This window comes from Odontomachus brunneus, unplaced genomic scaffold, assembly GCF_010583005.1.
Source record: "Odontomachus brunneus isolate Ranch 3 - 2012 unplaced genomic scaffold, Obru_v1 Obru_scaffold_044, whole genome shotgun sequence".
In the NCBI taxonomy this organism is placed as follows: domain Eukaryota; kingdom Metazoa; phylum Arthropoda; class Insecta; order Hymenoptera; family Formicidae; genus Odontomachus; species Odontomachus brunneus.
Genome location: NW_022639494.1, coordinates 1,954,581 through 1,971,133, shown reverse-complemented (window position 1 = coordinate 1,971,133; position 16,553 = coordinate 1,954,581). Strand labels below are relative to the sequence as shown.

Here is a 16,553-nt window from a genome sequence, read left to right as displayed (position 1 = left end):
CACTTGTCGCGCGTGAGATTCGTGTTAAATTCCGGGTGTGTAGGCTTTCTAACTGTGCAAAAAACCGCGCTTACGTGTTTCTCTCGAAACGATTGCCGCGAACGCAGAGATAAAGACGTTATTGAGAACGCGACCGGCCCGGATTTATTTCAATCAGTTCCGTCTTTTACGAGCGCTCCTTCGTTCCCCCTCGGTGCCTTGCATAGGTGCACTTTCTTTTTTTTATTCGCTGATATCGCTTATTGCGCATTCATCAGCCCGCGTGGTTCGCCCCTGTCTCGCTTTTTCTACGGGGAGTGCAGGGCGAACGATACTTTCTCTTTGTCGAGCACCCTTCGCACAGTTGTGCTAATCTTCTCCATAGACGTAACCCATAAAGAGTGATCAAGCGGTGGACGGCGCACCTTAAGGCACACTTCCCTTTAATTAAGAAATAAGAGATAATTTTCCGCCAGGAAAGGCGAACACCAACTCGGTTTCGTTCTTCGAACAGAATGCGAGTCCTGCGTCAAAAAAGCGGGTGGCCCCAATTCCTGTAATCGATCCCACTTGACTCGCGGAATACGTAGTGCCTTATTCCGAGCGGAAATTTATCGCTAAATTCCTCGGTTTTCCTTCTCTAATAGTGTGGCTTTCGAAATTAAAAGTAAGAAAAATCTCTTTTCAATTACTCTCTTGAAGTGAACAGTAAAAATGTTCTCGATTGAATCAGTAAAGCGAGCATTTCATGATTAATCTCATGGAATATTCACTGATTTTCAGTGGTGAAACATTCCTACTTTATTGCTCCATCGTGTATCTTGCTAATTTTAATTAGTGGAAAATTTAATTGCATTCAGAAAAAATGGTTGATCTATGTTAAAATTATTCCCCCAACCATATTTTTTAGTTGTTTTCACACGGAAATGGTAGCAGTAACATGCACATAAGGTTATTATCACTAATGCTATAGTAGAATTTCATGAAAAATGATTTCTTCGATCATAATTTATAGTAATTATTTTTCTTTATGATTATAGTTACAAACATCAAATATTTTTTCTCAGTGTATGAAATCTGTAAATACACAAATTTGCTGTGTCGAATAGTCCAATATGTCATACAAAAATTCTCTTATTAGAATTGAACTTGAAAGCTTTGTAAATTATCGCTAAATCTCGCACACATGTGCACGTTCGTAATCTGTTTTTCTCCTAAACAAATGTTCTTGCATCCACTCGATCCATCGACGGAACGGCGGCAAAGTAGAAGTTTGTTGCGCAGCGCGAGGCCGTTTATGGGCGTGCAATTAGTTGCTAATAAAGTGTTTACTCGGTACATCCGACGGACTGTCTTTAACGCGCGGTATCGCGCCACGAACGAAATTATTTGCACAGCCGCTAACGAGTGTCACGCACGGGCACTTGAAGCCGGCCGAAGGACGACGGGGGATTTGTGTAACGAGACGGTGACTTTACGGGATCATTGCCAATTTCCGAACGTCTCCGGCGCTACGTAAGTCTGCGATTATGCGGCCTGGTTGTTTGCGCGGGACTTGCTTTAATCGGCAGACTTGATCTTAGTGTGCGATGTCTCGAGCGCGCTAAGTCCTCTTTTGTGTCGTGAGGAAGAGGGAGCTTCGCGCTACGATGGATGCAATGATCGATCGCAGAAATCGAGAGGACTGGATCGTTTCTAATGAAAGTTGACGCGCGAATAATAGACACGGATCTCTCGCAACGAGCGCGACGCGTCGCTAATTTCGAGGAATATGTCGAGGGACGATCAACCTCGTGACAGCGCGCGATCGATGAGACATCGGCGATTTTTCGCATTCCCCCGAGAGAGCTCTTGCGCCCGTCATCTCGTCGTCGGATCTTTGTTTCCTCATTAAGTCGTATGACTGCGTATCCCTATGAGGCTCGAGGCTGCGACAGGGACACACGGATAGAGATTTGACGCGCGCGCGAACGTTGACCCGAGGTCCCGGCTGAGGTTGACTACGCTCTTGGTATCACTTAAATGCGACATGTCGCCACGAGAGACACCACGTCCGTCACTGTCGACAGAACTGAGACACGCATTTAGATACCGCGACCCGGCGACAACGAGAAAATTAGCATGCACTTTTGATGCGGACGTGGCGCGCGCGCGCGCACTCCGTGATCGACGCCGTTTGAGAAGTGCCGAGGAAACACTCGTCGCGACCGACTGTCGGCGCCGGCTTTTGCTCCTTACTTAACTCGCGGGATTTCTTTGCACGCGCGAAAGAGAATGTGCTCGCGCGCCCGTTATTACGGAGCGTTCCGGATTATCGGCGCGTACAGTAAATAACGATTATCTAGATTAACATGTAATTGCAGGACGTTGATTTTAATTGGATTAATCAACACGTCTTTATTGGCGGCATGAGGCAAAGAGAGCAACGGGACGACGGCGACAACGACTCGGTCGACTTACGTAACGCCGAAAAGTGGTGTCTGTCGGGATCGATACTCGCGGTCCCGCCGGCGCGTAAAATTCCGCGCGGCGAAAGTTTCGCAGTTTTGAACGGTAGATTTTTAGCGCGCGCGCGCCTAGTAGGAACGCGTGTAGGAAGGTTAAGGGACGTCTACATTGGAAGTAAGTAGTAAGAAGTAGGAACTAAGAGTAAAAAATTGACCAACCACAGTCGAATGTGAGAAGAATAATCAACTATGATTGGTCAATTTCTTATTCTTACTTCCTACTTCTTACTGCTTACTTCCAATGTAGACGTCCTTTTACACTTAGACGCGCGAGAACGAACAAGGAGATGTGCGCGTAATCTTTCAATTTCACTCGGAGCCGGCGTTTTTTTACCACTTCCCATTTCCACGCGACATATCGTTCACATTTCCATCGCTCGAAATGGCGAACGCCGACCTAGAGCTGGTCGATCGCCGGCTGCTCTTTGCTTTTGCGCTTTGCCCGCGAGGTATAATCGCATTCTGCATTTGTGCAACTGCGAATTTACACTAGAGTCCTATAATAATATAAGCGAAATCGGCAGGAAATGATCGCTTGCGGCATCATGTTGTACTGAGCGACAGTATTTTACACACAATGCAGCCCTTTATTTAATTTATACATAAGGAAGCGAGCAGATTTTGCGTTAATTAAATACGTACTTGAATATACTCATGATTAAATGAACTCACAGGCAAGTTCTACAAGTTAATTATGGAATGCATCTTCGTAAATAACTTGTACAAGTTGCTCCAATTTGGAGATACGTTTATATTCTACATACGCTTTGGAATACTTGAATACATGATTAGTCTATACAATACCGGTCACAAAATGGCATCGACCAATCAGAACTTGCGGCACTGATTCCGCTTCTCTTATTATAGTTTACACACGGCGTACATGTAACGCGAGTACACACAAGGCGGAAGTCGTACCGCAACCGACTCAAGTGTTTAAATCATCCGAGATAACACGGCGTCGGAAACACGCGAGCGAGAGAATCCGGAAAATTCGTGAGGTGTTATCGCCGCGTCTCAAATCCCAAGCAGATTGCAAACAGATTGCAACATCGCGTGTCCTGAATCGATCACTCATCGGCGAACAGGCAAAAATCGCGCGGGCAGGGCAGAACTGCATTCCAGTCAGCATGCGGTCAAACGTCGGTCTCTTGGTTCGTACCGCGTTCACCGGCGTAATTACTTATTAGGCGCAATGGAAGCCCGACCTAGAAAAGCGGCGTCGATCCGCCTGCGTATTGCTTGCGATAAAGAACCTCGTCAACGTATCACGGCGATACGTGCACACAAAAGTACATGTTCAAGTGTCACTCGCTTCATGAGTATTTCATGAGTTTGTATAGTCGCGGATCCGTGCCACAAGTTCGTCAAAAGTGCAAAATTTATTTGAAATATATTCTAGCAAAATTTATTTGAAATATATTCTATTTGAAATATATTCAGCGTTTCAATAAATTCAATATTAAGTTAAGACAAAAATCCGATTTGCTTACATGGAAAAAAAGAATGTTTAAAAAAAAAAAAGTTTCAGAAAAATAATAAAATATAGCTCTTTTCTTTCTGGCTTCAAAAATCAATTTTTGATCGTTCAAATCACTCTTAGCAGTAGGATGATATTTTCTTGCGTGTTTTCTCAGCACATAGTACGCGTATCGCTCTCAATAAATGCGAGAATTTTCACTACCGTGTTTCACTTTAACACCGACTATTTATTTAACCGGTGTGCGAACCGCAAAGAAAGACATTAGTAACGTCGTATGTTAAGAATTATCGAGTCGCTCGGAGCGGGTTGTTCCTCGTTCACGAATGAGGATTATTATCGGTGTTTTAATTTCGTAGGTCTTTTTGCTGGCCTCGCCTAATTACGGCCGACCGGCGGTGCAATTAAGCGGTCGGGAAAGCAGAGAGCTACGTTGGTCCTCTCTTTGCAGTTATTTTTCCTCTTTCATCTCGTTCCAAGCTGCCGCGGTCACGCGTTAGAGCGTTTACGATACGCGCGAGAAACTTTACTGCTATCGTACTTGGGTCGTGGAATCGTAATGAGATAAAAACACCGTCACGTTATGATTAATTTATGGTCTCAATTACGGGGAGAAATTGCGCGTAGACACAATTAGTCACATCGTAAAGTTGCGATGTATACGTGCGAATGAAATGAGACAGGAAAAATATTAGAGTATTGTGTGGCATTAGAGTATCGAGGATTCTCTATAATCTGCCTGTGTCGATTTGAGATGCGTGACTGAAAATAATTTACGAATTGCTTCGTTCTCCTTACATCACTGGAGACTGACACGCAGATGTCAGTGATGTAACGGTAATGAACAACGACCCGTACACATGATGTACATTTCATCAGGAGCCGCGAACGCCGCGTCCTGAACAACTCCAGGCGTCGACTTACCGTAGCGCGACGGTAGCGCGCGGCTGGTGCACGTGACCACGTGCAGCGTATTGCACCGCACGTCACGTGCATCGGACAGTGCACCGGCCGCCACGCTCTCGTGCACGTGAATTCTGCATAAAGTGGAACGAGAAATAAATGCAGAACGCGCTCATTGGAGAAATTGCTATTGTCAGTGCTATAACTGCGCAGTTCGTAAGAAATGCAGGGTCTTTCCGAAAGAAGTTGAGTTCAGTTTCACAAATGTTCAGGAAAATACGCAAAATACGCACAGACTTGGGTTCCCAAGCGACCCAACTTCGTCTCTATGTTTCTCAGTAAGATACACAGAGAGAACGATTTGGTTGAATCAAATAAACGCTTCTTTGGAATAGTCCAAACGAATTTTTCGATTGATCGAACAAAATTTTGTTTGAAGCAACAAAAATATTTATTTGCGGCTTAGTTCCAAAGAAATATTTTTGTTGTGTCAACCAAATAATTCGTTTGGACTATTCCAAAGAAACATTTATTTGAATCAATAAATCGTTCTCTCTGTGTAGGCTTTACCGACAATCTATTTCCCTGCACTACTGGAAACATAGCAAGATTGAGAAAAGATTTGTATGTAAGAAAAGTTGTTATCTTCGTGCGAGCGAAGGAATAAATCTATCTTATTCTCACATGTTTTGGATGCGTTTGGGGAGCTACCAGCGCTATTTAGCGCTACCACTGTTCGGGGAGTTAACTAGCAGCACTACCAATTACTATAGTGACGTCACTGACGGTAATGTTCTACGTCGACTTCGTGCTATTAACGTTATTGCTTCCGTGGTAGTGCATTAGTAACGTTCGTGAATTCGTCCGAGTTCGGATGATCGTTTTTGCGAATTGCATATTGCGGATTTACATTGTGATATATACAGGAAATAGTTTCGCAGTTTCCATGTCCACTCTAAAAATGCCAGCGGAATAACAATCAGGCTCTCTCGTGCCGATTTCACAAACGTATCGAATAGAAAAGGAAAGAAAGGGGTCCAGCGCGCGGTCGCAATCGCTTGACGGCGGACAAACCGCGACTCAATAATTGCCGAGAAAGAATTCGCCGTTCTTATGATAGGAGAAAAACTATATCAGCGAAGGAACGGCCGTTGGAGTCCGGTCTCCACCCTAAAACGCGCTATCAATCACCGTGCACTGGTAACAATGTTAATTGCTCGAATTAAGTTGAGTCGCGCGGTCCTTTGGGGGCCTTCTCCGCTGCCCGCCGGCTTAATTAACATATTCGTATTACCGTAAATCTGTCTGACAGCGAGCGCGCATTACGCCGCGATACTAATAACATTGATTACGGCCGAGCCGTCGTAGAAAGTGGACGTTTAAATTCGCATACTTGTCATCACCAATAAGGGAGCATTAGCGGGCGCGTTTAAAAATCCCACGGGTCTGCAGGATCATGATCATGAATCGTGGAAAGTTGTGATAAAAAAGGACGGCGCTTACTACTGATGTGTCTGCCTCGCGCATGCAGTGATCAATTAAGTAGAACCGCTGAATCATTACTCGCTCTTACGCACTAAAATGTCTCTAAACTCATAAATTTCCTTTTAGATCAAAAACTTGATTGCTAATAAACATGGGGACTAATGTTTATCAATACTATAGGACTTGTTATATATATATATATATATATATATATATATATATTTATTATGGTAATTTATACAGTGTGTGTGAGAATAAGATAGGTTTGAAAAATAATTTGGCATAGTTTTGAGGGGAATATCCTCGAAACCGTGAGAGATAAGAAATGTTTTAGATAAAAGTTTAATAATAATTAGCATTCTTGAAAATAGTATAATATCAAATTTTGCAATAATTTGATATTTTGCAAAATTTATTGATGATGGTGGAGGTATTTTGCGTATATATATGAGAAATATAAGGATAATAAGTTACTGCAGAATGTCAGTCTATTTTTCGGTTACAAAATTCTATAATAATTTTTATTATAAAATTTTCTCTGTTTATTTTTATCGTAAAATTTTGGTAACTGGCTTGTTGTCGAAAAGAGCGACAAATTGTATCGAATTGTTTTATTGCCTAAATATATTTAGTAATTAATAAAAAGTATCGGGAATATGAACACAAATTTATCATTGCGAGAAGCTAATAGTTTCAGTATTCTAACGCTTTTATTTCGCGAGGCTGTGAAATGTCGAAAGTCGTCTTTGAATTGCCGTAGACAGAGTCACGCATTCGGGGAATGGAAGGTCAACTTACTAACGTCGGTCTACGCGTTTTACCTCCGTGTCGTGCGTACGCATGTTTCTCTGATAATTTTCTTGCGTAAGCCACCTTCGCGGCGTAACACGTGTTTCGACTTCTGCACTTAAACATGTAGTTAAGTGTCCTTTAGGCTAGTCAGTGACCAGTGTCGGCCATGGTTTTGCTGTACGCCGGAACTATGGAACTTTAATGAAAGGTATAAAATCGCGGATTTCATAGATAATCTGATACACTTGTCCGATGTGATTCGATTAGCCGGCAATGCACGCCCACGCACGATAAAAACAAGAAGAATGTCAATAAGAATTAAAAGTTTGCCGCGCCGAGTTTCGTTTATCTGGCTGTATTTCGCAAATGGAGAAAGTGCGTAGGATGATTTCGCCGCGGCGGAAGCTGCGCGATAAGATCACCGCGACACAATCCGATATCACGGCGTGCGTGAATATTATGCTGGAATTGGCCATGCGCTATTTAATTCTTGCCAGTTCTTTTAAACGATATTACAAGTACCAGCTTGACCGTAGCGGTGCGCTAGATACGAGAAAGCGAATCAGTGTCAATGACAGATACACGTCGCTGTTGTTCCGCTCTTTTTATCGTCGCGAGAACGTCATTATTCGACACACCGCGAGTCTCACCAGAATTTCTCACGCTTTCTCCGTCACCGCTGGCAGTCTGAACGTTCAGCGAGGTGCGACTATATCACTTCTTTTACAACTAGTTAGTCGCTCGTACAAGGCTAATTCGAGGCTCCAGTGTCAATGTCGGAGCCGCACGGTGTCTTCGCGTGGGAGGACTCGTACCTCTCTCCAAAAACAATCGCTTCCGTCCACCGTTTCGTGCGCCGCGAAAGCAAAGCCCGTCGTAAAACGAAATGGAAAGGGACATGTTGAGACGCACGAGAGATCCGATGTTTCTTGAATTTTCAATTAGAGTCCCAGAATGGAGAAGATACATCGCGTTGGTTTTCGGAAACGCCGTGGATTCTTACTCTATCAATCGTATTCTCTCTATTTTTTTTTCTCAAGTTTCTCTCTCTTAGAGTATGTGCGTAAATCAATAAAAATATTCCTAATTGAATCAGTAAAAGGAATATTTCGCTAATAATAATCAGTGGATAATCAATGATTTTTATTGAAGATACTTCCACTTTATTAGTTAGTCTTATATTTCACAAATTTTGAAGTCAATGAAAATGAGATTTCACTGCAAAATCTGCAACACATAAATTCGTTCTATGATGTGACGAATTCAATTTTATGCGTTTGTGGCGATGAAATCAACGGCTTCCATGTAATTTGCGTACAATGACACTCTCTGTTTGGAAACTGCGTCAATAATGGGAACAATCGCTGCTGTTAGTTAACTGATCCTTTCAGTGAGATTTTACTGATTGCTGTGCTATACTTTTAACTGAACCACTAGTTACAAGTATAGCACACATTTCAGAGGATAACACACTGATTATATTTTTTCTACGAATTGATCGTGAATCTTTTCCTCTACATAGAAAGAATATTATAATTTTTTTTCATCGAAATTCTTTTAAATTTTATTATATTTTTAGTAGTTTAGAAATAGAAAGACACTAAGGTCTATCCTACTAAGAAACATCGAAAATTGCGCTAGAAACATAGCAAGATGTTTTAATGATATGTTTCAGTTTCTAAAATATAAATAGTACATGTAAAATGAAAGAATAACGAGTTACTGTAAAATGTTGATCTATTGTAATCTCGTTTACAAAATCTTGTAGCAATTTTTACTAAAAAAAATATCTTCGTATAGTGTTCTCTGCGTGAACTCTTGAAAAATAAACATTTTCTTAGCTTACAAGTAAACCTACCAAAATGTTACACTTCAATTTCTTTCTAATTTAGCACAAATGTAGAAGTACAAAAAATATTTAGGTCATATTTTTTTCATTTTGGCCCACTTTGAGTTTCATGGGCAGTTTATAGCTTTTTATAATTTTTTTACGTTCTCACTTCTATCATCAACAAGCGCAACAAAAATGCATAAGAAATAAAATTGAATACAAGATATAGGCGTTTTTGGTTTGCTGATTATGAATATAAAGTCAAATGTATAAAATTATTTGTATAAATAAAAAAATGTTTAAACAAAACATATAAAAAGTAAAAAAAATTATTTATACAAATAATTTCTTGATTTGGCTGAGATTCGAACTCTTTTTGACTAATTTAGCACAAAGTTGAAATATTTCGGTTGGAATTTTGGCTAAAGAAATTTAGAATGGTTCGTGTCTCAGGTATGCCAATTTTGTTGAAATTTTAATTAAAATTGCCGGATCTCTCTCTCTCTTTCTCTCCCCCCCTCTCTCTCTCTTTCGGTTTGGCCGAGATTCGAGCCATTTTTGACTAATTTAGCACAGATTTGAAATATTTCGGTTGAAATCTCAGCTAAAGAAATTTAGAATGATTCGTATTTCAGCTATGCCGATTTTGTTAAAATTATTTAACTATATATTGTATTTATTTATATCTTGTATGTTCAATTTTATTTCTTATGCATTTTTGTTGTACTTGTTGATGATAGGAGTGAGAACATTAAAAAGCTATAAACTGCCCGTGAAACTCAAAGTGGGCCAAAATAAAAAAACAAATATTTTTTGTACTTCTACATTTGTGCCAAATTAGGAAGAAATCGGAGTGTACCTTTTGGATAGGTTTATTTGTTAGAAGCATATAAAGAGATCATTTTTCACGAATTCATGCTGGAGGAAGAATTTCATGATCGTCTCCCTGTTCGCGAGGAGATTACGGGTCGGTAGATCGCGTTTCCCGATGGATCGAGAGCTCCTCTCGCAGCGGCGGTACAAACGGGTTTTGTCGCGGCCTTGCCGTGAACCGACGGTGGTGCCGGGAAGACGTCGCGCTCGCTAATTGACAGAACGGACGGTCGCGTGATTCGAGGCGAGTGGCTGGCGGCACGTGCACGTGACTCGCTCGGACTTTTCCCTCGATGGCATTAATCCGTACGAGGAAAGGTGTACGGAGCGCGATTCTCTTTCTCGCTCGATTCCTCGCGGCCATGCCGATATCGACGATAATCGGGCACGTGCAAAAGCACGTGGAATCACGTGCGGCACGTGATACCCGCTGCTCCTGCGCGCCGTTAGAGAAATTGTTGTTATTATACCGGCCGTGTCCTGGCGTCTATGCAACCGGCATTGATTTTCTTTACGCGCGGTACGCGTGCGGAGGTGTGAACGCTAAATGTTACAGTTGTTAGGCTGAGGTTGCGAGATCGCGACAGAATTGTGTCAGAGGAGGCTGATTTCGTTGCAAAATCAATTTGCGGAACCACAAGTGCGCGTGCACTTTTCTCGCATCTCTTTTCCCTCGCTACCAGATCTCTTAGCTGATTTCAAGCGAACTTTTCTTGCCGATAATTTTCAAGCCGTGAACTGTGGGAAGTCGGGCCTCAGTTTCACTTTAAACGGATCGCGAATGGATTATTAGAATTTCATAATTAAGTAGAAAGAGGTCAATCCAAACGTGCCAAGAGTTGACTCCAAATTTTGCGAGAGGAAAGAATCTTTAGACGAAAAGAAGCGTGCAAGATCAGGAACAATCTATACATGTAGGGAACGTTAAAGATCAGGTAATTACGCGCGCATGTAATCAATTTCACGAATGCGTACCCATCGAGCTTATTAAATTTGACATTCCTTTGTCGTGTACCTTAATATTCAATATAAATGCAGAACTTGTTCCTGGCATTCTCCAAATCGTTATCCGCGCGGCAAATCGATCAAGTGCGCCCGTGCTGCGATATTTGATTAGCGGCAAAAATTCACTTTTCCGCGACGAATCGAAAAGCCGATGTTTCGCGAATGAGCTTAATTCGCATCCGGAACAGTGATTTCTCCCCATCGCGAAGCGGTGCTCTCCGCGAGCGAGGTATACAGATCCCGCTATACTCGTCGACCCTGCCTTTACGTCGGTGTGTCTAGTAAAAACGCAGTTGTAGTCCTTGCAGGCCTTGCAGTACTTGCATATGAAGGCGACGAACGCGACTACATGCACGCGTAGGCGGCAAATCTCGTGAGTGTAGTTCACGACGAGCTGGAATCACGTGCTTGTTCAGACGGCCGTTCGCATGCCTTTTCGCGGCTTCCCGCGCTTAGGCGCGACGCGTGTTGTAATACCCATTTTATTTATGTTTATTGGACAAATGTCAGCGTCCCGGATGCAAAACGGCGTAGCTCGACGCGAGAGGGAACGTTGAGGGAAAAGATCGGTCATAGGGACGGGAGCCTGAATCGCCGCAATTTCGAGCGTCACGTCTTTTCGAGACACATACTGAGAGAAAAATATAGTTGCTTTCGGCGTCAACTATACTTTTTTGTGATTTTAACCAGAAAAATAATTAGAAAAACCATCTTTCTAATAACACTTACTGAAATAATGGTTCTTCCAATTATGTTTGTGGTTAAAATCACTAAAGCGTATAGTTGACGCCAAAGGCAACTATATTTTTCTCTCAGTGCACGCTCTTCGCGCAAGGCTATTAGAATTAACAAAAGGAAGCGTTCCAGTTTCGTAAGCAAACGACAGGATGAAGGTGGAGGCATAATTATCTTATGCAGTACATCGATCACTCTTGATTAAAAAGAGATATATATGTGCGGTATGTACAGTTTTGTTTCTGCACCTATGTACACAAACTTTTGAACTTTTTATGCGATATGCCACATAAACAAATTATAAACTATATAAAAGACTCTGTTGGAGTGCAACCACATTTTATAATCATATTAAGAGAAATACAAGGCCAATAAAGACCGTTCGTTGGATGTTAGTGCAACTGTTTTAATTATGGAAGGATAATATATTGTTTGACAGTGTAAACGCGATTTACGTGCGTAAGTGTCGAACATTTTTCCGGTCTTACAACGTACGTGGTAAATCCAACTTTTCACGTCAAGTCGACCCTGAATATCAATTATTATTATTTTAATTAATCCCCGTTTTAAAAATCCAAATTGCGTAATTCTCTTTGATTCCTATTTATAGATAATTTAAAAACATTCGCACTAACATCCAACCTTAAAATTATTAGCCTTAAATAGATTATGTAAAAATTATGGAGAAATTACAGACAATATTTTTTAATTTCAATGCAGATTGGACTTAAGTTTTGAAGCAGTGCGTTTTATGTACGCAATGTATTACGTTTTTTAAATGGTAATATCAGATACTTGCCACACGTAAATTGCGACTTATTATATTAGCAAAGCATGTTGCACATCGGTATAACAGTGCTGTCGTATTTACATCGAATCAAGAAAAGATTAATAGCGCAGGCAGGCAATAAACTCTGTATTGTCGAGGATGTATATAAGCTGATTATTGTATTGTGCGCATGCGATGATACATCTGTATGGAAAAGGATAATGTCTTCGAACACGCCTCGCCGTGAGCTCTCCGCAGTAGATGACCGCATTGTGCAAGGTTCTCGCCATGAACTTTAAGTCATCGACATAGAATAACTTAACATTACCTTTGCGGTTCAAGCATTGGTTCAAGCACCAACTACAATGGAGGCGCGACTTCTTCTCTCCTTGACAATTCGCATGAATAGACCGGTATTTTTCGCATCAACATCATATCCGCGCAACAAAATCGATACTTCGTGACATCCGTACGATTTGTCGCAAGATATAAACGAGCGAGCAAAAATGTGTCTTCGTTCGTTTTACGCAGGAACTCGCGTCGTCGCGCACGTGCAGCTCTCGTGCGATTATTTACGTTCGTTATTCATAATATCAAGTTAATTACTAGTTTTACTCGCGATAATTGACGAAGGAAAATAATCGTGAGCGTGAAATACGAAGTTTAATAAGGCGGCAATAAATAATGGAAGCAGAGCAAAGCGAGAGAGAGAGAGATCACGCACGTTAGCGCGGAGACTGTCAAATACCTGGCATTATTCTTTCCTGCGGAGGATATCCCAAGATTTCGGTCCCGATTAGCAGCAAGACAGCCACGATTCCAATGGGATGCATCTTCATGATCACTTCTGACCCGAGCTATCGCGATCACAGATCTGTTTACGAGAATTCGACGGAGACTTGCGAACACGCGAACGGCGAAACAGGGCGCGCGCGACTATTAATTCTCTTGAAACTGGTCCGTGTCTCGAGATGTACGAGAACTCGTGTGCGTAGGATCGTCCAGAGAGGGTGTTAAATTCAATAAGTCTAAGCCCGTCCGTCCGTTCGCACGCTACGCCGGCAGAGCTCCTGTCGCTGTCGGACTGTGCGGTAGTCTGGAGGGCCGTCTGGCGCTTTCACTGGCTTTATACGTGCGCATGAAAGCACCTCTTCTGAAAGAGGGGATTCTGTACAGCTCTCGTATATGCGTCACCGGACTTACTGCGATGTGTGGAGGACCGTGAAATTTCGTGACATTAACACTTACGGGTTGCTTTCGTTGTGTTAGTCACGGAGCAATGCTCCGTATCCACTTGCAATTGATTTACATACACTCTCTTAAAGTGAATCAGCAAAAATTTTTCTGATTGGATCAGTAACAGAAGTATTTCATCGACGATCAGTGAATATTCACTGATTTTCAATGGAAACACTCACTTTACTGCTTCGTCTTATATCTCACTAATTTTGATCAGTACAAGTAAAATTTCACCGCGAAATTTGTAATACACACAAATTCGTTATACATTTCGTCAGATTCAACTTTTTGCATTTATGATGATAGAATTAGTGGCTTCCATGTGATCACAATGTGATCACCATATGATACTATTATTAACTGATCTTTGATATTTTATTGATTGCAGTGTCATTTTTATAACCAAACTAATTATAAGTATGGCATTTCAGTGAAAAATACACTGATACTATTATTAACTGATACTATTATTAGCTGATTTTTAATATTCTATTGATTGCAGTGTCATTTTTATAACTAAACTACCAATTATAAGTATGGCATTTCAGTGAAAAATACTGATTGAACGGTAGAATATAAATAACGAAAATATATGCAAAATGACAATAAAGTCGATGTAAGAATATTGAAGAAATTTTTTGTTCAAATTTTCAAAAATACGAGGCAGTTTTAGTAGTGCGCACGAACGTTCCAGTTTATGACCGATCGCTCTGGTATCGCGGTGGTTTAATAACTTCGTACGATTAATCTTCGGGCTGCTTGTGATTGTGCGCGATCGCTTTTCCTTCTTGTTGCCGATCGGCATGTCGAGATCCGTTTATCGCGAATTATGTGCCAACTTATTAAATTCAGGGACAGGTCCGATGTCGTGTGTTCGCTCCCGCGATATCGGCGGTTCGATCAGCGATATAAACACAAGTCGAAAGGAAAGCCCGGTAGCGCCTTACTCTGAATCAACGGACGATCCTCGATTTCGTCGTTTTTCATTGTCGCAATTTTTGTGAACATAGAACGGATTGAGGTGAACATAAAAGTCTTACATCGTTTTGCGATATTCGCGATAATAATCGAAATATTGATTAAAGAAAAATGATGAATTGATGAATGATCATGCGCGATATAGTAGATGGGCCATAGTGGCGATGTGTGCTTGTATATTAAATTGAACAAAAAAGTGGATATTAATTAACTTTTATTATTTTACAAGTAACCATGTAGATTTTTAGTTGTTAATGAAAGAAAATTGTTACCTGATTATGTGCGATAATGCACAAATCTTCTTTTATATCGCAAAACGGTATGGATTTTTTACGTTCACTTCAATCCGTTTTACGTTCTACACACAAAAATTGCGGAGGAGAGTTTGGGACATCCTGTATATACTTTTTAATCGTAAAACGAACTCTCTTAAAGTGAATCAGTGAATAGTCACTGATATTAGATATGAGCATAACACTGAGCACTTTCAGTGCTATACTTATAACTGCAATCAGTGTATATTCACTGTTTTTAATGATGTTTGACTGATTTATTTTAAGAGAGAAAGTTTGCATTCGTCGTTTGTTGTTCGCTCGCTCAGTATATACTCAGCTTCACATGAGTGATTCCCGATTAACGGAGGATTAGCGGAGTGATCGGTGGAGTGTCGAACAAGACGCCACGGCGCATGGGAGATCGGTATAATTATGAGCGGCCGATTATAGACGTGTGTTCCGCACCACCGATTTGACGTAGTGGACGAGGCGTCGATCGTACAGTTCGCCACAATGCCCGTGTCATTACCGAAGCAACCGCTCGTTACAGTGGATCTTTCCGTAATTAATCATCGATACAACCGGGAAACGCGCGACTAGAGGAAGCCGAGACGGAAATTTTCGCGAGTTCTCTCATTTACTGTGTGAGTCATCGTTATTATTCGCATTGAAATGTCGTGCGCGGGCGTCCGCTCGCGTGTGAGAAAACAAAGTCCTCGGGGGACGTCTTTTATTCAATGCACGCTATTTTTATACCTTCCTGGGAAATAACGTCTGAACTGGGTCACCGAAACCTTGCAACGGCGCAGATTGCATATCGCAAGCGCGAGAAAAAACAGATTTATCTCCGCGCGATCGATGAAGTAGCTGAATTTATCGTAAAAACGCACAATGATGCGATGCGATTGCAATAGCGCGAGCGTTGCCGACGTGCATCGTCGTTTCCACGACGGGTCAACGTCAAAAGCCCGGTCACGTTCGAAGAAATCGAAGTCGATCGAGGGTATTTTTCTCAGGGAGTCGTGTAGTCGGGTCGTGGAACAGACCTGCAGTTTGATTCATCGCCGACCGCACCTTGCCAGTCAGAGTCGCTGTTTTAGATGAGGCATTACTACACCCGAGATCATTATCCTTGGTCATCGGACATAATTCGTTCGGAGGTTTCGAAAGCTTCGGTGATCCTCCCGTTGTGCAGGTTAGATTGCTTAACGGTTAACTATACGAGGGCGCCGGTCTAATTCATAATGCACGGAGTACTCGGGTCACTTTCATGATCGTGTATCAACGTCATACTGTGGATAGATGCACCTGCGACTAATCTTAATGATTATCTAAAGAATGCCGTGCAATTCGCGAAATAAAAGTATGGCACCATATTATTCCCGTCGTACACACGTCGGCATCACAATTCGAATCAACATTACCGATACAGATTCGCGAGGTGTGTCGAGCAATCGTTGCGAGAATGCTGGTTATTGACAAATTGTTCATCAATCGAATAAACTGATCTTTGCGCTTCCGCGATTTAGCAAGCGCATTATTTCGAAGTCGAATTTGTTTAGAGAATCGTAAATCATTCTCAATTGCGAGTAGGGAGATCTCCAGATGATTTTCATCAAGCCATGAGGAGTTACGAGCGTGTTATTTATCATTAGATCTTCACACGTCTCAATTAAGATGCTCATTACGCGCAGAGATAAAA

At 41.7% G+C, this 16,553-nt stretch overlaps 1 protein-coding gene across 1 annotated transcript in view; it reads right to left on the bottom strand.

Annotated features, from left to right (window-relative positions):
- Positions 1–13,448, bottom strand: part of LOC116844653 — a 77,110-nt gene extending 63,662 nt beyond the window's left edge. The window contains exon 1 of the mRNA XM_032816487.1: positions 13,108–13,448. Coding sequence (XP_032672378.1) covers positions 13,108–13,198 — 91 coding nt within the window. The 5' untranslated portion in view covers positions 13,199–13,448. The remainder of the gene's footprint in view (positions 1–13,107) is intronic.
- Positions 13,449–16,553: the final 3,105 nt, after the last annotated feature.